A 27,990-nucleotide genomic window follows, 5' to 3' on the forward strand; every position below is an offset into this window, starting at 1 on the left:
CACCAAAATCTGAAATTATCCACTTGGGTGGCTGACATAGTGACACTGTTGCTTTCTGCTGGTTGGGTATACACAAACTTTTGTTTCATGCACACCATTATTTTTAAAATTGCATAAAATTACCTCCAGGCTCTATGTATAAGTGCACATAAAACATAAATGAATTTGGGGTGCTGTGAGTTTTCCAGGCTGTATGGCCATGTTCCAGAAGCATTCTCTCCTAACATTTTGCCCACATCTATGGCAGGCATCCTCAGAGGTTGTAAGGTCTGTTGGAAACTAGGCAAGTGGATTTATATATCTGTGGAAGGTCCAGGTGGGAGGAAGAACTCGTCTGTCTTTCCTCTTGGCTTCTGTTTTTAAAAACCTATGCCACTATGCCATATTCTTGGTAGTAGCTCAATAAAACGTTTTCTAGAGGACAAGGCGGGGAGGGGGGCGAAACACGCGCGCGAAGGTTTACTGAAGCCGAACAATGACAAGCGAAAACGTGACGGGACCTACGGCGCATGCGCGCACCGCGTCTCGCTTTGCCGAGTGTCATATACCGGTCTGTGCCTCGATGGCAGAAGAAGGGGGCATCGACGCGGCCGGTTGATTGGCGGGCCTTTTCCCCCGCCCCTTGCGCTTCTGGTTGGCTGAGCTTCAAAGCCTTCCATGGTGTTCCGTCTTCCGATTGGCCCATCTCTCACTCTGGCCAACTCCCCGCTGTAGTTTTCCTCGGCTGGTTACTAACCCTTCCCAGCCGCTCGAGGAGGTGTTCGGCTCAGGGATTGGCTGCTAGGGAAATCCTCCCCCTCCCTCTTCCCCCCCCGAGGAGCGAATGAAGTTTGGAGGTTTGGAGAGAAGTGTGGCGCGGCCCGCCTTGCTTCTTTCTTTGGCCCCACCCTCCCAACGCGCTTGGGCTACTTGCCGGGAAGAGCCCCTCCTTCGCCTTCAGTTGCTCGGGCGGGAGGGCGGGAGACGGCTGGTTGTCTTGCGTGCAGTTGAGGGAACATCCTTCCCCCTCCTCCCCGGCTGCCACGCGACGGCAAAGGCGCGCGCCCCCACAGCTCCTGGGGAACGGTAAGTGACGCGGCGGGGATGGCCTTGCGCCTGGGTGTGCGCGTGCGTGCGTGTGTGTTTATGTGTATGTATGCGCTCGCGCCTCCTTGACCTGCAGCCTAACGGCCAGAAAGCAGCTCGGGAAGCGGGTGGTCATATTAAGGGGCTTTTGGAGGGGGGGGGGGTACAAGAGGCCGACCCCACGAAACCCCCTTTCCCTCCTCTACCTGCCGTGTTTCCCTCTCTCTCGTTTTGTATCTATTCTGAGGGGGGAAAGAGTTGCGTATAACCAGGTCTGTTCCTCGAGGGAGAGCTGTGTCGGAGTGTCAACAAGAACAACAACCCTGGAGAGTTAGGCCCCATTCTTCTAAATTGGGACTCTGAGAAGGAAGGTAGTGTCACATCCACCAAACTGGAGTCTCAGCGAACGCACGCACTCGCATTAACATTCGCTGTCCATGGTTAAGGTGTAATTGTGCTACTCTTCGCAGTGGTGCCTTCACATTTCTGACTTACAGCAAACCTATCGCGTTTTTTGGAGGGCAGAATCTGTTCAAAGGGGACTTTCTAATTGCCTTCCTCTAAGGCTGAGAGATTGTGACTTGCCCCAGGCCACTCAGTGGATTTACACAGCCCTGATTGTCCTAGTCCCAACACTTAGTGGCCTCATAGAGTTGGAAGAGACCTCATGGGCCCTTCAGTCCAACTCCCTGCCAAGAAGCAGGAAAATCGCATTCAAAGCACCCCCACAGATGGCCATTCAGACTATGCTTGGAGCCTCCGGTGGCCTAGGGGATAAAAGCCTTGTGACTTGAAGGTTGGGTTGCTGACCTGAAGGCTGCCAGGTTCGAATCTCACCCGGGGACAGCGTGGATGAGCTCCCTCTATCAGCTCCAGCTCCATGCAGGGACATGAAAGAAGCCTCCCACAAGGATGGTAAAACATCAAAACATCCGGGCGTGCCTGGGCAACGTCCTTGCAGACGGCCAATTCTCTCACTCCAGAAGCAACTCCGGTTGCTCCTGACACGAAAAAAAAGCCTCTGCTTAAAAGCCTCCAAAGAAGGAGCCCAACACTTAAGAGTCACCAAACATTTAGAATCCCAACACTTAAGAGTCATCTCTTCCAGTCGTAGAGTTGGAAGAGACCTCGTTGGCCATCCAGTCAAACCCCCTGCCAAGAAGCAGGAAAATTGCCCCCGACAGATGGCCATCCAGCCTCTGCTTAAAAGAAGGGGCAGAGAGTTCTACTGCTGAACAGCTCTCACAGTTATTTATTTATTATTTATTTACTATGTTTCTACCCCACGTTTCTCACCCCGAAGGGGACTCATCAATAATAAATAGTATGTTTCAGTAAGCTCAGTCATCAATGATAAACATGAGCCAGCAAGAAAATTAAGAGAAGTCTCCATAAAAAATAAAATAAAACAAAAGTTCTTCCTAATGTTCAGGTGGAATCTCCTTCCCTGTAGTCAAACTGTAGACTTCCTTGTAGTCAAAAGCCATTGTTCTATCTCCTAGTCTCCAGGGCAGCAGAAAACAAGCTTGCTCCCTCCGCCCTATGGCTTCCCCTGACATCTTTATACATGGCCTCCTCTCAGCTTTCTTTTTTGCAGGCTAAACATGCCCAGCTCTTTAAGCTGCTCCTCACAGGGCTTGTTATTCAGAACCTTTATAATTTTAGTCGCCCTCCACTGGACACATTCCAGCTTTATGCCCCTCATCCTGTATTTTAGAGCCAAGACAGGCAAAGTCTCTTGTGTTTTTCCCCCAATCTTCTGGCCTCTTTCAGAGCACAGGATTATTCTGTGAAGTACCTAGGAGGAAAACCAGGGTGGTCGTGCTGTTGAATTGTGTGATCCATTTCATATATGAGTTCCATTCAGAATGGACAAGGGCAGGTTTTGCTCTGGCCATGAATGCTTCCTTTTTCTAAAAACTGTATTCAAAGACAAGGTGGACCTCAACTTTTCACCGAGGAGATCAACCTCTAGAAATAGAATCTAAATAAAATATGCTTTCCTTGTATGCTCCCACAGCTTTGTGCAGTTCCTTTACCCATGTATCATAAGGGATTTAATTTGGTCCTATCTGACTTTCTGAGAAGTGAAGTCAAGCTGGTCTGTGCCTAGTTCTGAATCAGACATTCAGATAGATAAACTTCCTTTCAGTTTGCCTTTGTCATTCATTAAAGTGTGGATCACTGGTAGCCTCTTTGCCAAATGATACACTGAGTTGGTCGCTGTTTTAAGATGTGGCTTATGTAAATTTAAATTACATTTACCTGTCTCGATTATTTTGACTCCAGATTAAATATGTGTAAGAGTGTTTAAAGAGAGGGGAACAATGCCTTTTATATAACTGCCCCATGACTTCCCATAGTGAATAGAGATGATAGTAAAAGCAGCTTTATGAACGAATAGTTAAAATACCATGCCAATTAAACACATCATGGACATAGTAATAGCATGACTTCAACTGTTTGCAGATAAGAAATTGGGGTTTGAGAAAGTTTCCCTTTACATATGCTTGCAACATACATTAGTTTTGTTTTCCTGGATTTTTCAAGCTTTTTTTACATAGATGTTTTGGGATTATATACTCAGTAGAAGTGAGATTCTTCCTCATTCTGTAACTCACTTCCAATTGCTTGACTGGTCATCTCCCTGTTTTAGAAGCTGGTATTTAGGAGCTCCTTTGTATTAGGATATTTTAATTGATAACAAAAAGGATTGTATTGATAATAAAGACTAAGGTAGGGAGTGATTTCCTTTGTATTGTGGCTTCTATTAAAAATAAAAGTGCTCTGTAGATTTCTTGCTACGGTCAATACAATATCTTATTCTACTTCATACCAGCATGGCTAGAATACTCCTTTCTTTGTTTTTTTTTTTTTTTTGCTTGAATGTTCAGAATTTGGTCATAGACTTAATAAATGGGAAAACTAATTTTTCATTTCTCTCTCAGATACGTAAGAGAGAAGAGGTGCTGTCTTGGTCCAATTACATAATTAGTAAAAATGTCTAAAAGAAAAAAAAATCAAAACAGAAGGATGCCTTATAAGCACAGTTTGAACATATAAAACAATTTTCAGAGTGATAAAATTTGAACACCACAGTACTATCTATGCTGTGCTCTTCAAGAGCATCTTAAATATGGTGCTATATTGGTTAAATGAAGGGCATCTTATTAGGGTGTCATATGATAATTTTCTTGATAATAAATGTTGATGAAAAGCTGTTCCTCCCTAATGTCCCTTTTTGCTGCAGTTATCTAAAAGATCTAAAGTGTTTTCATTCTCTGTTGTAGATTATATTGTGATAGTTTGCATGCCCACAACAATGCAATCTAGATAGTAGCAGCATCAGTATTAGAAATCAGTTTAATATGAAATGATGCCTTTTCAGAGCTGAGAAATTCAGTTGTGTAATGAATTCAGGAATATTTATCACTAAAAAAACCCAGCAGTAGGGCTTAGACAGCGAAGTTGAAACAATAATGTATGGGGTTATGTTGACTTTGCCTTTGTTGACAGCTACTAAGATGTACTTTGCATTATTGAATTTTTAATTTCTTTAGTAATTATGATAAATTGTGAGTGATTTTAGAGAAATTACTCCTATGATATCCATTTATATCTAGACTTGCTTTTTATGTTGGTCTAACAATGAGAGTGAATATATATATTTAAGTAACTCATGTACATATGGTGAGAAGAGCTCTTAAAATGTATTGTCCACTGCTTGCTTTAAAAGTTGGAAGAAAATGCTGGCAGTCTAAGAAAGCATTCTAAAACATAAAGTTCAATTTACATAATTTGTCTGAAGGGCTAACATCAAACCTGGTTTTATTTAACTCAACAGATGCAGTTTATGTTGCTTTTTAGTCGTCAGGGGAAGTTAAGACTTCAGAAGTGGTATGTCCCATTGTCTGACAAAGAAAAGAAGAAAATAACAAGAGAACTTGTTCAAACAGTCTTAGCCCGTAAACCGAAAATGTGCAGCTTTCTGGAATGGAGAGACCTGAAGATTGTCTACAAAAGGTTGTTTTGCCTATATAAATCTTGTAATGAACAGACAGAAGAGACCGGATTTCCTGCCTTGACTGTATGTGGGGTGGGGGGTGGGGAGGAGGAAGAGAGGATTTACATTTTTTCTTAAATGTAATTTATAACAATAAAGAGATTACCTATGTCTAGAATGATTTTCATGCAATTAGGAATGTGTTGATAAAACAATGAGATTATTTTACCATGCATAAAACAGGTTTATATGAAACTTGTAAATGAGATATACATATTTGAAATTGCTTAAATGATAAAAGTTCATCACATTCAGTTTTTTATAATCTCGGCATTGATTTAGCTGAAAGATGGAGAGGTTTCAAATGTACATAAATTTATTCTTCAACCAAGTGGAGCGTGAACCACAAACTGTACTGACAATTCTAAAACAGTGAAATTACTTCACCCATTTTGTTTCACTATATACAACTTATACTTTAGTCCAGTTATAAATCTCGCCTAGTTGAAAATTTAATGCCATACAAATCAGCTTGTAGCACTTATTGAAAACAGGAAGCAGAACTGGGGATTATGAAGATACTATATCTAGTTAACAAGTATACAGTCCTGACTGAATTGTCATATTTAGAATCTGGAGGGATTGCTTCCTATAATTCAGGCATGCATAAGATCAGAAGCTTACTTCTGTTTAGTCTTCTTGAATATATATGATCTTGACTGAGAGTGATGACTTATAGTAGCATAGTAAATGTCTGATATAGGTGTGTTTGGAGCCAAAAAATTACTCAAAAGGAATCATCATCATACAGTAGGCCCTCAATTTTTCTGGTAATTAGGGGCATAGGACCGCTACAAAACCACAAATAAAAAGCTGGTTTTTTTAAACGCTTAGAATCGGTATCTTCCAAGGTTACTCTCATCAACCTCTGCTGGAAGTTGACCATAGATTCACGCTGAAGGTTCTTAAAGAGAACATATTAATCAAATTGCAAAAGGTAAACCCATTAATGTTTAGGGCGAACTGTAATACTTGTTGCCCAGCACTCCTTATGTTAAAGGAGTATATAAAACAGATATATATGAAGGACAACCACTATAAAGCTTAAGAGGCATGATTTAAAAACCATCTGATAAACCTACCAAAAGGGGCTGGTCTTTAGTGCACTATATCCAAATGTTAAATCTCTTCCGCTGGGTCATTCCACAATTTTGGGGTGGCTGAAAAAACCCCCTTCTGGGTAACAATTGCTAGTTTATATGGGAGGTAACCTTAGGTAACCTGGACCCAAGTTTTATAAGGCTTTAAAAGTAACAATTTGTAAAATGCCTAGAACTAAGTCAGTAAAATTATTTAAATATCTATCTAATATGATTACTTATAGACACACCAGCGACAAGTCTGTCATGCTTAGCTAACTGAAGTTTCTGAAATTGATACAGAGTAGCCCAATGAACAGAGCATTGTAGAAGTTCAGCCTTGAGGCTAACAGTATGTATGCTGTTATCTTTAGATCCTATAACTCTAGGAAGGGGTTGCATCTGGTATAGTCACTAAAACGGATAATAAGCACTTTGGGCTATGTAGCTAGCTAATGTGTCAATTGGAGCCACAGTTTCATAGGTACTCCCAAGCTGTGAACACAGTCTTCTAGGGTAGTGTAACTCTGTCCAGGCCTAGCTGAGAAACCTCCAAGCCCAGATTAGGATCTTTGGCAGTAAATAACCCCATCTTGTCATGATTCGACATCAGTTCACTTTTCTTCATCTAGTCCATTATTTCCTTCAGATATTCATTCAGAGGAAACATACTTTCCCTAGCGATCAACCATCGTAGAACAATGAAGATGGAGGGAGGAAGTAACCCACACAGACAAAATACTACTGGGGAAGCAACATGTGGAAATTGATAGCAGAGAGGAATGTGTGGGCATGTAACTTTGGTCAGTGAAAAGTGAAAAGAAGAATGTGGCCTGTTGTTTACTTAAAATGAGCCTGGGACACAAAATGAGGAAACGAATTTTGGTTTGGGAAATCCTGTGATGTATATCTGCTAAATCTAATCATGTCTACCTTGTAAGAAGAGTCTGAGATGTTGAGTATTTGTTGAAGGATGTATGCCCTTGCAATATATTCTGTGTGGTTAACTTGTGCTCCATTTCAGTTAAAATACAAGAATGTAGTTTAAATAACTACTGGCGTTTTAACAGGTTAGAAGAGGGATACAGTCCAGATATAAGTTGTCATTTAGCAGACTGATCACCTAAATGTGCTTATTTCTTTGAAACAGGCCAAACATCTTCCATCAGTCTAACCTCTCCCATTTGTGAGAAGTTATATCAATTGCTATCCAACAGTTTCAGGAGGGCCCCTCCCTTAGGACAATATGAGCCTCTTGTTTCATTGTGGCAGAGCAATTACCTTTACTAATCAGAGAGATTTCTGTATATACGACAAGACACACAGTTCTTAAGTCTTAATAGCCATCATTTGCTACTAACAGTGAAGTGAAATAATTCCTTATTATTGTTATTTTTTTAAAAAAAACAAATCATATAGATTCACTTTTAAATTGTAAATCAAGTTTGAGTTCTGAAATGGCTACTTCAGTAATTGAATTTGAGTATTTGAGGCAAAAATGTTATTGCTTTGGCTGAAGCTGATCTCAGAAGAAACTGCTGTTGCTGACTTTCATTTATATTTAGGAATCAACATTTTTTCTTCTCTGCATATCTGTTAATGACTAGAATAGGGGTTAATTGAAGAATTAGCCAGCATAGACAACATCACTGGAGTCATGCAGCTTCTTAATCTTGAGAAATATTTCTTCACATTGTGATGCTATTATATTACAACTAAAAATAGCTTGCTATTTAAAAAGTACTTTAAGATCCAATGGATTTAAGAAGGTTTAGATTACCATGCATACTTGTGTATAAGTTGAACTCATCTATAAATTGACGGCAGGTTTTGGAGCCAAGATTATGGATTGTCCTAAGGTCTTGTGGATAAGTTGAGGGTCATTCTATGGAGAGATAAAATGCCACCTCCCAGACCAACACCACCATTTTCCCAGCCCTGCATTCAAAAAGTCCTTTTGCCATTCTGTTCAGAAAAGGGGGTGGTTCCTTTTTAAAACAAAAGGTACAATATTAAAAAGAGACAACCTTTTGCCACTCTACTGGGGAAGCAACATGTGGCAAAAGGTGAGAACTGTCTTCCTTCTCAGTGAGGCTTAATAATAATAATAGGATAACTTTATTTTTGTACCCCACCTCCATCTCCCTGAGGGGACTCCGGGCAGCTTACATGGGGCCAAAGCCCAGGCAAATACAATAACAAACATAAAACAAACATAAAACAAATAACAGAAACCACGCGTGAAATGGGAATTAAACATTAACATAAAAGAATAAAATAGCGAACATTAGTAAAACATGAATTAAAACACAACAATAGAAATGAGCTGGACAAAAGTGCACTAGGTGAGTTTTGTAAACATGAGGTAATTGATAAAGTGCTATAAGATCATGGGAGAGCACCTTGGAGTGGGGTGGACCCTGTGGCTACATCAGAGAAATTAACAATGCAAAAGTACAACTGATCAGGAAGTAGTCACCGATACAAAATTTATCGTGCAGATGGGCAGTTCTTATCCAAAAGCCTGAGTGAAAAGCCAGGTTTTCAGGCTCTTCCTAAACGCTACCAAGGTGGTAGCTTGCCTAATTTCCCTGGGGAGTGAGTTCCAGAGCCGGGGGGCCACCACGGAGAAGGCCCTCTCCCTCGTCCCCACCAACCGCGCTTGTGGCAGAGGTGGAAGCGAGAGGAGGACCTCCCCCGACGAACGAAGAGATCGTGCAGGTTCATAGGGCGAAATGCGGTCACGAAGGTAGGTGGGTCCCAAACCGTTTAGGGCTTTGTAGGTGATCACCTGCACCTTGAATTGGGTCCGGAAGATAAATGGCAGCCAATAGAGCTCCTTAAACGGGGTAGACCTGGCCAGCAATCCGTACTCATGGGTCAACTTTTCATTAAAACTTGTTTAAGGCAGAATCTTCAAACTTCTAAAATGTTATGTCCATTGCTCTCTCCTTGCCTCAGTTTTTAAAATTCCGGCCTAGCTTTTCTCTCTCTTTCAAAAAGTCAAGAAGTGATGCTGCAATAGAGTGGATGAGTGCTTTTTAAAAAGTTCTCATCTTTGCCATCCAGGGAAAGCGATGATAAAAGTTAAGGTCTAACGCTTACATTCACCAATGGATATGTCCTCTCAAGTTTTTGGGGTCAATTTTTTGACTGAAGATTTTAGATTTATACATGTGTGTGTGTGTGTGTGTGTGTGTGTATAGTATACATTTTCACAAGCATTCTTATACATAAACAGACATAGGTGTAATTCAGAGTAATAACAGAAAATAATACAGGTCGATTATCTTATATCCAAAATGGTTGCTACCAAAAGTGTTTTAGATTTCTGATTTTGGAATACCGGTTTTTCCATATGGATAGAATGACAGATTTTAGGGATTCAACCAAAGTCTAAACATCAAATATATCTTATATTCACATCCTGAAGGTATATAATATTCTTAATAATTTTGTGTACGAGGGCTATCCAGAAAATACATTATGTTTTGGAATTAAAAATGAACTAAGTATAGGAGAAAACATTTACCATATGCAGTTGAAAGCCACACCCAAAAACCACATCTCACGTAGTCGTCATTCAAATCTAGGCACTTCTCATAGCGATAAATGAGCTTGGAAACTCCTTCCCCACTAAATTCTGCCGCCTCTGTTGTCAACCACTTGTTTCCAACAATGGGGGCGTGGCTGGCAATGCAGCGTTTTGGCGATGCTGCGCAGCTGCGGAAAGGGGGAAGAGTTGACAACGGAGGTGGCAGAATTTAGTGGGGAAGGAGTTTCCAAGCTCATTTATCGCTGTGATAAGTGCCTAGATTTGAATGGTGACTACGTGAGATGTGGTATTTGGGTATGGCTTTCAACTGCATATAATAAATGTTTTCTCCTATACTTAGTTCATTTTTAATTCCGAAAGTAAGACCTAGCAAAGTTTTTGTTTGGAAGCATCCCTGCCGAACAGAAAACCAGAGCATGTAGGATCGATAAATGTATGTACCATAGAATGTATGTACCATAGAATGTTGTACATGGAAATAATGGTAGTAACAAGAAATTCTTGATAGGATTCAGTTTGTCTGGTTATGCTGGTTTGTGACGACAATTACTTTACAGAATATAATAAATGTTCCTTTTTTTTTGTTCAACAATAAATGTGAATTATTCTTTATGGAAAAATAAGACATTCTCTGAAAATAAGACCTAGCGCATCTTTGGCAGCAAAAATTAATATAAGATACTCTTATTTTCAGGGAAACATGGTAACAGCTATTTTTTTCATGCTTACAAATAATGCTCCTTATAGATTACGAAGTAAAAATGAATTAAACTAGTTTTAGGAAATTCATAATGTGAATAAACAAAATACCTTTTGAACAAAATACCTTTGCAGGCTATAGGGAGCGGTCAACACCCCTCTTTAAGCAGCTCCACTGGCTACCAATAAATTTCCGGGCCCAATTCAAGGTGCAGGCTATCTATATATATAAAAGAGTGATGGCATCACGGCGATTCACAAAACAACAAAAGTACAGGCCCCCCAACCTCAAAATTTGACAACACAACCCATCATCCACGCCTCAAGGTTGATACAACAAAAAGAAAAGAAAAATAAAGTCCTAATTAGAGGGAGAGCAATAACTTTTTTTATCCAATTGCTGCCAGTTTAGAGGGCTAATCTCTGCCCACTTGGTTGCCTAGCAACCAAGGGACAGCCAGGTTTCAGTTAGGGGACAGGCAGATTTAGGCCTCACTTAGACTTCTTCCACAGATTATCTAATTTGCACTGGATTATATGGCAGTGTAGACTCAAGGCCCTTCAACACAGCTATATAACCCATTTATAATCTTATATTATCTGATTTGCACTGGATTATCTTGACTCCACACTACCATATAATCCACTTCAGTGTGCATTTTATACAGCTGTGAAGAAGGAGCCTCATATAATCCAGTTCTGAGCAGATAATATAAGATTAGAAATATACAGTAGAGTCTCACTTATCCAACGTAAACAGGCCGGCAGGATAAGTGAATATGTTGGATAATAAGAAGGGATTCAGAAAAAGCCAATTAAACATCAAATTAGGTAATCGTTATACAAATTAAGCACCAAAACATCATATTATACAACAAATTTGACAGAAAAAGTAGTTCCATGCGCAGTAATGCTATGTAGTATTTACAGTAGAGTCTCACTTATCCAACACTCGCTTATCCAACGTTCTGGATTATCCAACACATTTTTGTAGTCAATGCTTTCAATATATCGTGATATTTTGGTGCTAAATTCATAAATACAGTAATTACTATATAGCATTACTGTGTACTGAACTACTTTTTCTGACAAATTTCTTGTCTAACATGATGTTTTGGTGCTTAATTTGTAAAATCATAACTTAATTTGATGTTTAATAGGGTTATCCTTAATTCCTCATTATCCAACATATTCGCTTATCCAATATTCTGCCAGCCCGTTTATGTTGGATAAGTGAGACTCTACTGTACTGTATTTACAAATTTACCACTAAAATATCACAATGAATTTAAAACACTGACTACAAAAACATTGATTATGAAAAGGCAGACTGCGTTGGATAATCCAGAACATTGTATAAGTGAATGTTGGATAAGTGAGATTCTACTTTAATATGAAATAATTACTGGGATAGAATAATGCAGAACAATATAATCTCTAAAACCAGGACAGTAAATAAACAGGGGAATTCCACACAGGAAACAATCAGGGCCAGCTAACACCTCCCAACAAAGTATTCCCATCATCAAAGTCTGGCAAATCCTCTGTTTTCTCAGGGCCACAGACAGTAGAAGCACATAAAATATCGCAAACAACACCACTCTGAAAACAAGGGAATTCCAGACAGGAAACAATCAGGGCCAGCTAACACCTCCCAACAAAAAATTCACTCAGGGAGGAAACAGCCATGCTTTAAAGCTGCAAGGCCATTACATCCTAATCATTTTTCCTAATTGCAGCATTCATACTTGCCTCCAACAAACAAAAAAAACCATTCAGAAATATTGTATATTCACAACCTTTAGGAAATAATATCCCCTGATGGCGCAGCGCGTTAAAGCGCTGAGCTGCTGAACTTCTGGACCGAAAGGCCAGAGGTTTGAATTGGGGGAGCGGAGAGAGCCCCCACTGTTAGCCCCAGCTTCTGCCAACCCAGAAGTTCGAAAACATGCAAATGTGAGTGCATCAATAGGTACTGCTCCGGCGGGAAGGTAACGCCGCTCCATGTAGTCATCCCACATGACCTTGGAGGAGTCTACGGACAACGCCGGCTCTTCGGCTTAGAAATGGAGATGAGTACCAACCCCCAGAGTCAGACATGACTGGACTTAATGTCTGGGGAAAACCTTTACCCTTGACCTTAACTACCACCAATTCCTCAATACTTTATTTCCCATACCACCAGACTTCGCCACAGCAACGCGTGGCCGGGCACAGCTAGTTACCTATAAAGCCCTAAATGGTTCAGGACCTGCTTATCTCCGTGACCGCCTCCTCCCCTATGAACCCACGCGGGCCTGGAGATCTTCTGGGGAGGCCCTCCTCTCACTCCCACCCCCGTCTCAGGCATGGTTGGTGGGGACGAGAGAGAGGGCCTTCTCGGTGGTGGCCCCTCGGCTCTGGAATTCCCTCCCCAGGGAGATCAGGCTGGCACCCTCACTATCCATCTTTCGAAAGGACTTTAAAACATGGTTATTTCGATGTGCATTCCAATAAATAGTTCCAGTTAGTTATTAGTTGCCATAACTATGTGCCATGCACTTTATCACACTCCACTCTTATTGATTGAACTCTGTAATGAGATCCTTAATTCCCTCTTGTAGAGTCTGCTGAATTTTATCTTACAGTTTGTATATTATGTTCAGACTCTAATGTTCTAATGTTTTGATGTTGATGTTTTATGCTGGTTTGTATGTTTATACTATTTGACTTGTTTTTCATTGGTTTAATTATGCTGTATTTTATTGTATGTTGAAATTGGGCTTGTCCCCATGTGAGCCGCCCCGAGTCCCCTCTGGGGAGATGGGAGCGGGATATAAAAATAAAGTTATTATGATTACCTTCTATATCCACAGATTCAACCATCCATGAAAATGTTCATTAAAAATCCAAAAAGTAAAATTTCTCGCTATTTTATATAAGGGACACTATTTTGCTACATCAGTATTTATAATGGGATTTGAGCATCCTGTGTTTTTGGTATCTACAGGGGGGGGGGGGGTCCTGGAACTAAACCTCAGTGGACACGAAGAGCCCACTGCAATACAAAGTGTATCCTTTCAGATAGCTTTAAGAATTAATCACAATGTGGTATTTCAGAAATCAAATACAAAAATCAAAACAACAGAATGTTCCTAGATAAACTGGCTAAATATACAGTTGACTCTTCTAGAAGCCTGTTTGAATAAGACAGAAATGTCATACATAGTTATTTCGCAATATACAGAGTTTCCGAATGTTTCATATAGTGTATGTAGAAAATGAGAAATTGTAGCAAAATGTATCTTTATGTACAAAATATTATTTACAATTGTAATGTATGAGATGGATGGTGTGAGGTGAGGCAGGGATGGAATCCTTTTTGATCCTACCACTGCCACCAATTTGTGATGTGGATGATGGTGTGACAGGGAGGAATCCTTTTTGATCCCACCGCTGCCACCAAATTGTAAAGTGGATGATGGTTGTAATGAAAGATGATGTTTTTGGGATGGATGTTAAAGCAAATGGTAAATGCTGTTTCCACTGCTGAGGGGATTTTTGAATCTTTTAATCCCTCTCAATTATATATATATATCACCTTTATATGAGGGGAAGGATTACAGGGGGTGATCTTTATTCCAAGATCCCAGCCTCTGTTTCTGTAGTTAGGGATTTTGGTGTTGTGGTTCCCTTTCTGAGGTAAATGTGTCTATTATTCTTCCCCAATTAGGTGATTTATTCAGGTAACTGCCACCAACGTGAGGCTTTTGAATTATTACCGATGAAATTTGGCTCCACAGACGCAGATGAAATGAAATGAGTCAGTTGTTAACAAAGAACAACAAGTTTATTGCGTACAAAGCTTATGGTTGCAGGTTGATTGATTAACTTATGGAACTTTAAATAAACAAGTGGTTTGATAACTCTTATAACCACCCAACAGTAGTCTTTGGTGTAAATCCACTCTCACTTTCCAACTGATGTTGGAATTGTAGCGAACTCTAACCTCAGCTGAGTTCCTTAGTGGACAATGTCCCAACTACAATAAAACTGCTAATTTGATCTTCTACCGATCAAATCCCTGATCACTAGTCTTTTCTCAACTAGAGATCTTAACTAGGCTCTCTTTAGTCTACCCTGACTAAAGATTCTTGGCCAGGCCTGTCTCCTCAGCCCTTCCTGACTGAAAAGCCTCTAGCCACGCTCACGCGCTCTCTCACACTCTGGCTTCTCTTTTTAAAACTGCCCTTTTTTCCTTTCCTTGGCTCCGCCCACTTCTCCCTCTCATGAGCTAGCCAGCTTCGTCTCCATGGTAACAGCACCACTGTGGATTGAAACAAAATGGCTTCTGTTTCAGCTACTGTCAACTAAACACAAATACATACTCCAACAGACAAAATTAAACACAATAACTATGACTTCTCCACAACAATATTTTACAAAACACACACACACACACACACATATATTAGTTTGTTAATTTTTCCTGTGCATAGAAACATTTGACACATCCTGTTGAATTGCATTATTAGACGAAAGTTCATTATATCGAGTTTTAATAGCCCTTGTGAAGGAACTGACTGTAACTAACATACCTCTTTAGGGAGGGAATGCCAAATAATGATAATTGTTTTGGCTTGTATGTTATGGTTTGTGTTTATTAGAGTAGGAAGTGTAGAGTATTTTAAGGATAATTTGCTTGTTAGTTTGAATAAAGATGCAAGAGAAATAGACACAAAAGCCTGCTGGGAAACATTGGAATTGGATACGTCTGGTAGCCTGTCCCAATAGCATTAGGTTTCTTGTGTTTCTAACAAGTTTGTTCTTGAAACTGCAAGGCTGTTCTACATAAAGTAGAGCAATTAAAGACATAAATATGTAACTGCTAATATTGAAAATTCGCCCAACCATTTTCTTTGTAATATTTTTTTTATGTGGTTCATCTGGAGTTTCAGTTGTCTTTTCTTTCCTTTGCTTTGTGAAGCTATTTTTTCTCTGGTTTTGACCTTTTATTGCTCTTGCGTTTTTATACTAGGAACTTGAACAACAAGAATTCTGGCTAATTAATATACTGTTAGAGAAAGGGCAGTCCTTTAATTACTGCCTATAAAGATGAAATAGAGTGCCTTTCATCTGATAATTCACTTTAGAAAGTCATAGGCATGATTGGAGAGAGAGTCCTCTCGGTGGCTGCTCCCAGACTATAAAATATCCTCCCTTGTTTTCTACTGTCAGAAAAAGCTTTTTTTCTTTCTTTTTTTTTTTTTTACAACTCAGGCCTTTGATTGTTAACTGGTCACTACATAATGTCTTTTAATTAGGATGTGCTGGTTTTAATCATCATTATTATAACTGCTCTTAGAATTAATATTAGGTTAATTTTTAATATAACTTCATTTAATTGTTTTTGATTTTGAATTTTGCCTTGTACTCTGTTGTAATTTACAATGTCAGCCACTTTGGATTCTATATTGGAAGAAAGAACATATTGACTAAAAATAAGTAAATATATAGAAACAAAACGAACCCAGTCCCTTAAAATAAAATACAGGGTGTTTCAAAGGGATGGATCCAATTTGAAGATAAAACTAAATGGTAATACAGTATGACCCCATATCTGCATATCATATATTCCCAGACTTTGCATGAATATGCAAAACCATGGATAAGCTATTGAAATTGACCTCTATAATAATAATAATAATAATAATAATAATAATAATAATAATTAATAATAATAATTAATAATAATAATAATAATTAAAACTTTATTTGTATACCGCTCTGTCTCCCCGAAAGGACTCAAGGCGGTTTCCAACATAGGTAAAAAATTAAATTACCAACACAAAAATATATAACACAACCATAATAAAACATTGACATAATTACTATGACACAACATATGCATACAAAATTAAAAAACCAATTCAATACTAATCCCTTGGATGAAGTTCAACTATCAATGGACAAGATTCCAGGGATTAAAAATACCATAGAGTTGCTCTGAAGGCCTAGAAAATACCTAGAATCTGCTTGATTGTTGCATATGATCAGTATGCCACCTTATTACATGGCATCTTCCTGTGCAAAGGTGTATTTTTTAAATGGAGATCATCCTTCTGCTAAGCATATTCTGAAAATCCCAGGAACAATGAGCCTTAGAACATGATTACATAAGAAAATTGAGAGTGATAGTGGTTTTATTATTTCTTTGTGTATTTGTACATGTGTGTATTGGGGAGAGTAAGAACAAGATGATATCTTTGAATGCGTCAGTGGGACTAGTCATTCCTAAGCATAAAATATGTATTCAGTGTATGGTACAGAGGAGCAGTTTATGATCATTTGGAATATATCCTCTGCTGCATGTTCTAGATCCAAGAGCAGTGGTGCCCTTTCCTGTCTGTTAAATCTGCTGGATTTCTCATCTTCTCTGATGTTTTGAGTTCTGCCTTGATTATGACAGGAAAAGTCACAACAAATTCTTTTAAAATTATGTACTTTAATGTATAAAATAGTTTATCCCTTCCCTGTATTTAGTTTTGGTTAACCTGAAAACCAAATGCTTTACGCTTAAGGAAGGTCGAACTGTTAACATATGCAAAAGTATGTGGGAGTATTTTAATATTTCAGAAAATAATTTGACAATGATGTATAAGATTCTGCAGCTGTTATATTAACATATATTTGTTACAGATATGCAAGCCTCTACTTCTGTTGTGCCATTGAAGATCAGGATAATGAGCTAATAACACTGGAAATAATTCATCGTTATGTAGAATTGCTTGACAAATATTTTGGAAGTGTAAGTTAACTATTTTTCTTGCATTTTAATCCAGATTTGTATTGCTCTTTTAAGGCAAGGCAGGACAATGATTTTTCAAAATACGTTTTTTTGGGTTGTTTTTTTTTGCAACTCTCTGCAAATAGTTCAAAAGAGTTAGGGGACCAACTAGAATTTGGTGGAAACTGGTATTTATGACTGCTACAGAAAAGGGAAATTTGGCTGTGTTTCTTTTGGTGAGAAATCTCTCCTGATCCTGATTCCTTTTATGAACTGATATGTTTGTAAATGTAAAGGTAAAAGTTTCCCCTGATGTTAAGTCTAGTCATGTCCAACTCGGGGGGTTGTTGCTCATCTAAGCCGAAGAGCCACTGTTGTTTGTAGACGCCTCCAAGGTCATGTAGCCAGCATGACTGCATCTACTCAAATGTGCATGTTTTTGAACTGCTAGGTTGGCAGAAGCTGGAGCTGACAGTGGAAGCTCTCTTCGCTCCCCGGATTTCAACCTCCAACCTTTCGGCCACCATGCTTGTAGAGGAATTCAATTTATATCCATATATTTTATCACATTTTTACATTTGTATGCAAACTATCCATCCTCTAACTCTTTTGAAAGAACCTTTGTTCTTTCATATTCTGCACCTGAAAATCTTAACATTATTTTGCACATTGACAAAAATGCAGAATAAAAATATTTAGTTTGACTTTATTTTATTACTTTGATGACAGAATCCCTTGGCTAGCATGATATGAGTAAAAATATGTAATAGCTTAGACTAGATTACTTAACATTGTTTTCCATTTTCCATTTGCAACTTTTTTGTTGGAAACATATAATTTTGTTGCTAGGTGGGAAAGAAATTGTCATCCTAATTATTATATGTTTTCTAGGTATGTGAACTTGACATCATATTCAATTTTGAAAAGGCTTATTTTATTTTGGATGAATTTCTCTTGGGAGGAGAAGTTCAGGAAACTTCAAAGAAAAATGTTCTTAAAGCCATTGAACAGGCAGATCTATTACAGGAGGTAAGCAAATTTTATTTATCTGTCAAAGCACACCAGCATGCTGTGCTCTTGTCTTCGAAAAGCTTTATTCTTGTAAAGGTATAGAAATTGCTTTTCAGCATGTCTGGCATGTAGCTTTTACTTAATATTCTTTATATAGAATTGTGTTGTTTTATTTCATTCTCACTCTATTCATTGTGTAACTTACCTAGAGTAGTAATAATACTTTAAAAATAGCCTTATTTTCATGGCTTCTTTGGACTATGTGTTGTTAGGTGTGCAGCTGTTGTCTTTATATGTGTTTCTTGTATTTTAAGAGCTTTTTTTGTTTTTCATTCATAGTCAATTATGATTTTCTTTTTATTAATGGAATGATAACTAATTTTGTTATACCTGATGCATGTATGCCTCTTTACTATTTCATTGCTGAAATGCAGAAGCTAGACTGTCTTTGACACTCTTTCAGGTATTTTTAAAATTAACTTTGTCTTTAAAACAAGTTAGAATGCCATAGCTAAATAGATTTGCACTAGGTGCTTAGGAAATAGTTATATGTCTAGTCTTAGAACTATATAAGATAAAATGTCTGGTTGAAACCTTTTCTCTCAGCTGCCATCAAAATATATAAATATTTGAGTATCTGCTGCCTTTAGTCCACTGATTCAGAATTAAATACAGTAGTCAAAAATGCGGTGGGGGGGCATATTTAAAGTAATTTATATTACTTCAAAATCTGATAACCTCCCTTGAGGGTACTGAAGGTAGCAAATAGACAAAATAAAATAACAACCTTCCCTGCAAGCTCTCTACATTTCTTTCTGTGGCACTATAATCCTAAAGTGGCAATATAGAAATAGTAGTCAAGATGTTTTGCTACATAAGTCACTTTCAGTCCATTTCTTTGTGGAACTTAAGTTAATATTGGTTGTCTATAGAAGTGCAATCTTGTAGCTTTGCTATATAGACATTAACTTAGATGTATATGTGTTTTGATCTGTTATGGGTGTTTTGTTTGACTCTGTCTTGTGTTCCCTGTGTGCCCATGGTACCATTCATCAGTGATATTTTAAGGTAGCGAAAGAACGACTTTTTTTGAAAACATTTGTCATCAAAAATCTCTTCGTGGTTAATATACCAGTATCTGCATATAGAAGAAAAGGCTAAGCTTATGATGAAAACTTTCCACATTGAAATTGATAGTGTAGGAGTTCAGTGTCTCTATGTTTTGTTCACAATATATAAGAAGCACTACAAAAATTTAACATTCCTTCCCCCAAAGAAAACATGGAATGAGAGACACCAAACAGTACATTGCCATCAATCACGTAATGGCTGTAGCTTACTTTCCTTTTTTTTTTTTTTTTTGGGGGGGGGGGGGTTTGAAATGTTTTATGCTGGTTATTAAACCTACATTTTAATCAGTAGCTTGGTTTGTTAAGAAACATGACTCATCGTTTTCTGGAGAATGCAAAGAGGTGATTTGCCTCTTATTACAGTTGAGAAAGTGTAATTCCTCACTATTGACTAAGGATGCTACAAATTGCCACATGACATGATTCTCATTCGTACGATTACTGCATGGAGAGCCTTCCAAAATCTGATATGTAATAATTCACCACCACCCCTTATCTAACAGTTTCCTCTTCCTCCTATAAACTGTAAACTGTAGATCGATGAGGGTGGGATCCTGCAACAAAAATGGATATTTCACATTGTTATAATGAGGGGCTGGTATCATTTTTGTTTTCATTTCTTCTGACCACTCTTTTGAACTGCTGAGCAGATTCTGAGCAGTTTTACCATAGGAAAAAATCTGCATGTTATTTTATTATCTTTTGATTTCAACCAGCATTGAACATTGGAAAGTTCTGTATATATACATGTATATATAAATCTAGAAGTGGCTGGCTCCTTGAAACAGCACTAGCACTTTTCCTTTAGAGTAGTAATTTGAAACCCCAAATACCTGGTCCTCCAAGTATTTGGAATTTCAGTCCCAGAAGCCCCAGCCGGCCTGACTGTAAGGAATTTTGAGACCTGAAATCCAAAATACGTAGAGGAGCAAAAATTGGGAACCATTGCCTTAGAGCAACATTCAGCTTATCCATGGCTCATTTCAAATTCCATAATTGTGACCCCAAAACTTGTGAGATTGATCTATTCACAAGTATATAATAATAATTCTTGATTGAATTTCATAGATTCCACATTTTGTACAGAACCTAGTTGAAGTTGTTGTTTCATTTCTTTTCATTTAATTAGTTTAGACACTTTTAGTCCCTAAAATGTGACCCCACCCCACCTACCTACTTACAGAATTATTTTCTTAAAACAGTGTTTCTCAAACTCTGCTCCTCCAGGAATGTTGGCCTTCAGCTCCCAGAAATCCCAGCCAGCTTATCGGTTGTAAGGAATTGTGGGAGCTGAAGTTCAAAACACCCGGAGTAGCACAGTTTGAGAAACTCTGATTTAAATTGACAGTCGCAGAATAATATTGCATGAAAGACCTAGCTCAGTTGTTCTCAACCTGGGTTCCCCAGATGATTTTGGCCTATAACTCCCAGAAATCCCAACCAGTTTACCAGTTGTTAGGATTTCTGAGAGTTGAAGGCCAAAAACATCTGGGAACCGCAGGTTGAGAACCACTGACCTAGGTTGTTATCTACTTCCTCAGAATTCATGTAGCAATAGAATGGTAACCTCGTGAAACCTAATTACAAATGCCCTTAATTAGTTTTTATATTTGGTATTATATTATTTATTTATTTACTTTGTTTTATATACCACCCTCTCTCACTCATAGATAAATTATGATCAAACATATAACAATATTCATTGATCAAGATAAAATTCTCCAGTTGTTTTAACTACAGGAGCAAAACAAAACAAAAACAAAAGATGGTCATAATTCCCTCAGATTTATTTAATGATAATTTTTGAGAGTTGGGATTTTCATTGGTTTGTTAAATTATTGCACAGTTGTTTACTAAGTTCTTTGAAATTGTATTGCTGTTGTCAGTGCAGTTTTGTATTTGGTGTAGGCAGTAGCAAGATGCATTCAGGAAAGGACAGAATTTGGCTTCTACAGAGGGAATATCTGCCAGCTCTGGACAGACTTTTTCACAATTCCTAGATTCCGGGTGAAGAGAGTTGTTAGAGCTGAAGTTCCCAGGGTGGGGTGGCTTGCATAGTCACCTGTGCTACAAGACAGATGACTGCCCAAGTTGCACCTCCCAAAATGCATTTGTTCAGGATAAAACAGGGAAGTATGATTTTTAATGGCAAAAGCATCAGGTGAGGGGTGGGGGGGGGGGGCTACACCCCTGTCATCAGACATTTCTCTGGTACTCATCTTCTGATACGTTTTATTTCCAGCTAGGATTCCCTGGTGCTATTTTTCAGTTGTGAAAGTGGGTGCAGGGAAAAAAACAGTAGAATGGTTACATATCTATATATATAAAAGGGTAATGAAATTTTGGCCAAGGACAAAACAACAAAAATACACATCCCAGAAACACTAAACTTGGCAGCACAACCCCTCATCCATGCCTCTACGTTCATACAACAAAAAGAAAAGAAAAATAAAGTCCTAATTAGAGGGAGGGGGATAATTGTTTTTATCCAATTGCTGCCAGTTAGAAGGCTAAGCTCCGCCCACTTGGTCTCCTAGCAACCCACTCAGCCCAGGGGACAGGCAGAGTTAGGCCTCACTTAGGCCTCTTCCACACTGCCAATAAAATACAGATTATCTGATTTGAACTGGATTATATGGCAGGGTAGACTCAAGGCCCTTCCACACAGCTATATAACCCATTTATAATGGACTTAATGTCAGGGGAAAACCTTTACCTTAACTACTACCAATTCCTCAATACTTTATTTCCCATACCACCATATTTCGCCACAGCAACGCGTGGCCGGGCACAGCTAGTACATACTATAGCCCTCTTAATCTTTCCCTTTAAACATGCAACTTCTCCAGTTTTTAATCCATTTTGAAAACCAAAGGTCTTCCAATCTGAGTCAGCTGTTAAATATCTCATTCAGCCAAAGTGCAATAAAAATATTTAATTGAGAGTATCTAAATTGTTTTTGCATGTCTCTTTTGTAACTTTTGTACAGGCATGACATGGAAAAACTATATCTCCATTTCAGGCTGCTTTAGTATTGAAGCTCATGTTAAAAAACTAGAGTCATATACGAGCAAGACAGAATTCTAATATAACGGGTTTGTGTGTTTCTGTGTATGTATGTGTTAGAATAATATTTTCCTATATCATCTTGTCTTACATACATTATTTTGCATTCTTGAGACATAGGGTCAAAGCCTAGGTTAATGTGAAAAACATTCCCTTAATATATGTATTTGAAACTTACAAAAACTTCTTAACTGGTCACTGGGAGTGTCCGGGGGAGATGTGTATTTTTAAACTGCTTGCGTAATACATGAAATAAGTAGTTCCCTTGTGAAGCAAAGCTGTTTAATCCTCGTTATAAAGCTTATGCTTTGAGTTAGGTAACTGGCAATAACCAGTTTTGGCGTTTTTTTTTTACCACTGATGACAGAAATATTATTAAAAATATGCCATACAGAAAAGGATTTTGAATTAAAACCTTCAGTATTCAATTACATTGTCTTGCTACTCGTATCTTAATAAAATAACAGTAAAAGGAACTACACATTTATTTTGATTAATTAAAATATTTATGTACCTCCCTATATCTAAGATTTCAGGGTGGCATACAGTTAGGGTATGTTTGTGTCTACATGTATACATTTTTCTGTTTCTTGTTAATACATACAACTCTCAACACTTGCAGATTTTAACTTTTGTGGTTTTGATTAATATGTTCTTTTAAGGACTCTCTAGATTGTCCAGTGCAATTCTATCATCAGCTTTAGTCAGATGTTGACCTTAGAGTCCACCTGGAGAATCTAGCAGTTCCCAAGATGTGTTTTCTCAAATAAAAATATTGCCTTTTTTATTCACATTTTTCACATTTTAAAATTTGCCCTGTTTCCCTTCCTCCCATAAAATTGGAGGTTCTATTATACTAAATAGTTCATTTATAGTTTCATTGCCATTGCTGAGTACTAACAATTATATTTTAGGGTGCATGTTGTGTGTTTGATGAAAAGTTTATGTGAGTGAAATATTTAAAACAGTACATTGAAAGTAAATCTGATTCAGCAGTGTCTTCATAACTTTTCAAGCAAAAGGCAGATTTGTAAATAGTGAAGAACACTGAATTTAATGTGACTTTTTGTAGTGTAACGTTAGATGTGATGGGAATCATTATTCATGTGTCTGTCTTAATCTTTTGTAAGAGTGAGAGACTAAGAGTAAAATGAGCTCCTGGGAGATGGATGTTCAGCTTCATTCATCTTTTAGGATAAAAGGAAGCAAGTGTCTGCAGCCATCATGCATAGTTTGGCTTTTACACATGCACTCATTGCGTTCAGAATAACTACTATAAACTTGAACTTGAATTTTGCTATGTTGAATCCTTATTTTTGTGTGTGGAGTTCACTGCAGTTTTTGTCTCGTTAGTGTTTCCATTGTTTTGAAAACATTGATGTTTTAAGCAGCAAAAGCCAGATGCCTGAGCAGTCATCATTTGTACAGATTTTGTGACAGTGGATTTTATTTTATACATGGCTAGTTTTGCAACATTAAACATGTTACACTATGAAATTTTCATTATGCTTGATTTTGTTTGTAGAGCCAGAATGAAGACTGGGGAGGTTTGTCTGAGGATATCTTATGATTAAGAGCAATCTAAAGGCTTAGCGTTTTGATCCCATCCGTTCAATTGGTAACTACCAAATTTACCATTTTGGTGGCATGGATAACATGAGTGCTTTGCAGAGTTTTGCACGTGTAACAGAGCCCTTGCCTGAAGTATAAAAGAGAGCAGAAAAATGACAAGTGATGGGCTTCTGCAATACTTGCATGACAGTACTGAAGTGTGCTTTGGGTGCTGTGTCTTGTTTTCCTTTTCATACTAACGGCATCAGTTTGAAGTGTGTGATTTATGGTTTTTGTTTTGGTGGTCTTTGTTTTTAGGTGTAAATAGAGCTTGGAATTCCCAAAGCCAATTGCTAGGCAGATGTTGACTTTATAAAGTGTGTTTAAATATATCCTGGAAAAGTTATTTTGTTTGCTGTGAAGTGTACACAATCTTTCAACAGAGTAATTTCTGTATATTTTAAACAGTTGATTGTATATGTTACATAGTAAGACAAGTCTAACCTAAGCATATAGGGATCGCAATATATTTTTTGTACAAAGCATCAAGGGACATGCTACATGAAAAGGTAAGTGTGTGAGACAGAAACACAAAGTGAAAATTCAAATGAAAACAGCTCAGAAAAAAGAAGCTTGTTATTTGTCATCATGTTGACATTTCTTTTTGCAATCTTATGAATGCAAGGCCTCCCAAGAGTCCTAGTCATAAACTGCCCTACTCAGAACTTCCAAACTCAAAATTATAACAAAAATTATATATTAATTAACACGGATGTAAGAGAGTCTTGAATTTGCAACATTTCCCTTTTTTATGCTTGCATTGACATTTCTGAAATTTAAATATAACTGGATGTCATCTACATAAGATTGTCTTTCAATTAATACAGCCTTGTACAATTTTTAGAGTCATACACATGCAAGTGGATGAATATCAGAAAGTTTTTAAGCAAAACTATTTCTAAACAGATTTTTAATAGATTTGAAAAATAAATAATAATTTCTACTTAAATGTAAAAAAATGCAAACTTACATGTTCAAATCTGCAGTAAAACTAAATATATAATCATTTAGCACACATGTTTAGAAATGAGAGGGAAAAAAGAAAAATATCCCTCATATTATTCACTGATTTTCCCTTTCCCATCACAGCCTTTTTACTACATTTCCTGCTGTTTGGGAACATATTCAGATCCCTAGAGTGGCTTTTCAGAGTTGCAGTGGAGAGGAAGGGTGGGGAAATATTGAGCAAAAAAGCTCTTCACATGCAGTTTGGGATCCACACCGTTCAATATGACATGAATATGCAGATATGAATCACATGAATTGTATTATTATCAGCTAAACAGAATAAATACGCCAAGGAAGGGAGCATCTGAAGGCAAACAGTTTTCAGTTCCATTGGTTTCATAGGAAAGTGGTCAAATCCATTGTTTTCCCTACTGCAAAACAAATGGAACAAAATTTAAAATGTTAAACATGTGTTGTGCTGCTTTTATGTTAAGCAGCTTTTACATTTGAGGCAATGACTCAGGGGCAAACCTAAGACGATAAGCAGATTTTTTGGGGAGCAGCATTAGTCTCCAGTGTTGAGTAGCACTTGGTGAAGGCATTTCATTCTGGGGCTGTGAAATGTCACCCTTAATGGGAGCACTGAAAATCTTCAGCTGAGAACAGATGGGATAGCAGCTATGCTTTTATATTTCATCTAATGGAGCACCTGAGATTAGAAGGGAGATCATCTTAATCCTGCAAGGATAGTTCTCTGACTTTTTGCAATGATTTATGCCCTGAGCTAGGGTCTAACAAGATTTTTTGCTGATTCTCCCTGTAGCTTTGTTTCCATTTCAGTCTATTTCAGACAACTGGGAAATCTTTCAGATCAGGTTTTTGAACTTTACAGAGAGGTTCAACGGGATGGAGGAAGAGACAGTCTCCTTGTCATCCATTAAATTAAGTCTTGATGCTTGAATTCTGATTATCTTCCTCTTTGCAAAAGATTTTGACATCTAAGTGTATTTAAACTGAGTTTATTGTCCTGTCTTCTGAGTGGATTAAGAAATGCAGTACTCTTGCTGATGAGGCTAAGTGTGTTTGGCATATTTGTACCAGATCATGCCATCAAGTGAGTTGGCCTAATAACAGTACTTCATCAAGAGTTCAATGAATTGACTTTTAAAATACTTTGTCATAACATTCTAAAGAGGATAGGATAATGTATAACTGTTCAGCATTTTGAAAATGTGCATCAGGAAATATTTGAGATTTATAACTGCCAGTTGAATTATTGATCTATGAGAAATACCCTTGGATTATCTTTATTTATACTTCATACAGTTGGACTATGTTGAACTCAGATCATGAGACAAACCTTGTATGAGAAAAAAGTGTATGCTGAAGTTCTAGCAGTAATGTTTCAGAGAAGAATTTCCAAAGTAGTAAATACTGTCAGTCACTAATGAGACAACTGATGTTTTTAGCTGGTATTGACAGGCAGGCCAGTTTATATTCTCTAATAGAAGAAAGTAGCCAGAGAGAACAAGTGGAATTGGCTAGATCGGTAGCAGCTGATTTCCTTTCAGTCCTAGTCCTGAAAACAAATGCTGGTTCTGCAACACAGAAGATCACAGGGAAGACAGCATTCAGGTTTTTGTGTGATAACAAATATAGGATCACCTCTAAGTGCTGAAGACTTGTTCAGCTCATAAAAAGAAAAATATGATGCAAATTGATCAAAAGTTTTCGCAGTTTAATGTGGAGTTTCCCCCTCAGATGAGATGACATGGGAAATGGTTAACATAAGCTTTCCCCCAGCCAGGTGTCCTCCAGATATGTTTTACTCCTCCTACCTGATCAATTAACATTAAATTAGACCATGAAGTTTTTTATGGGTAGTAGCCCCATCCATTCCCTGCAATCCACATTAGCATGCTTCTCATATAAACCCTAGTTCCTTTTTGTATGCCTCTGCTGCAGCATTAGATAGCTGCCTTATGAATGTTTCTTTCTAAATCAGACTGATTCTTGGTTTGACTTGGACTAGGTTTGATTCAATGACTCTTTTTGGCTTTTACTTATGCTTTTTCTGCTCTTTTTCCTTGCCAGTTTTGATGTTTCTGCAACATTGGAATCCCTTTTAGTTTATGGTTTCTTTTGCATACTTCAAAAGCTGTGTCTCTTGTGAGGTTAAAATTCCTGAGAGTGATAGACACTTTAAAGTGTCTCCTTTGTCTGCGGGAGGGCCACAACATTGATGCCTGTTCTCATTGCTAGACCTTCACCTCACAGCCCATTGGAACCATGTTTCATTCCTCATGGCCTTGTTTGAGGTTCATGAGCCTTCAGACATTGCTGTGGAGAATAAGGCTGTCCTTATAGCCTCAATGTCAAATACAAAAGCTTGGTCTCATTGAGCACAATCTTTGCAGAAAATACCAGGTTCCTACCTTTATGCAGGATTCTACTTCATATTTGGAACATGTTCTTAACTGTTTGGACACTTTTAGTGCATTGGTCGTATACATCTGTCAGAAACTGGCATCCTTAGCTCAGAAAACAAGCTCACCTTGAGATAGTAAACCTTTATTTAGGAAAACAAAGGTACGTGTTTCATGTCATGGTTGCCAGGACTGCTAACCATCACAATCAGGGCCATAGCCAGAAAAAGAATTCGGAAGGAGGGGGGGGGGAGGTGAAACTTTTTTTTAGTGAATCATGAAGAGTAGTTCCATAGCGCAAAATAATTTAGAAATCAAGCTCCATGGATAAACTTCAGTGAACACTCAAGACAGACAAACTTCAGTGGACACGCATGGGAATTTGGTTAATCAGTTAAAATTCATGAGTAAAGCAGGGTTTTTGAACCCCTAACCCCCCCCCCCCCCCCCCCTTGGCTACAGCCCTGATCACAATCACCATACATTTATAGGTAACATGATTAAAATAATTTGTGGGCTTTCACCCCATTACTCAAGTTATAGTATATGTTACGCTTTTTGTGATCCTTT

General features: G+C 38.0%; 1 protein-coding gene across 5 annotated transcripts in view; it reads left to right on the forward strand.

Annotated features, from left to right (window-relative positions):
• Positions 1-838: 838 nt before the first annotated feature.
• The window catches only part of ap1s2 (adaptor related protein complex 1 subunit sigma 2), a 42,291-nt gene continuing 15,139 nt past the window's right edge, over positions 839-27,990 (forward strand). For 2 of the 5 annotated variants that reach the window (XR_010004279.1, XM_008107254.3), the window contains exons 1-5: positions 839-1,065; positions 4,910-5,088; positions 17,141-17,249; positions 18,120-18,257; positions 23,961-24,053. Coding sequence is in view for 3 of the 5 variants with exons in the window: in XM_008107254.3 (XP_008105461.1) it covers positions 4,910-5,088; positions 17,141-17,249; positions 18,120-18,257; positions 23,961-24,005 (471 nt within the window). In the remaining 2 variants the exon portion in view is untranslated. Of the gene's footprint in view, positions 1,066-1,285; positions 1,437-4,909; positions 5,089-17,140; positions 17,250-18,119; positions 18,258-23,960; positions 24,054-27,990 lie in introns of those variants that run through there. The other 3 variants (XR_010004280.1, XM_062975242.1, XM_062975243.1) reach the window with 3 other exon arrangements.

This window comes from Anolis carolinensis, chromosome 3 (genome assembly GCF_035594765.1).
Source record: "Anolis carolinensis isolate JA03-04 chromosome 3, rAnoCar3.1.pri, whole genome shotgun sequence".
NCBI classification, from domain to species: Eukaryota; Metazoa; Chordata; class Lepidosauria; order Squamata; family Dactyloidae; genus Anolis; species Anolis carolinensis.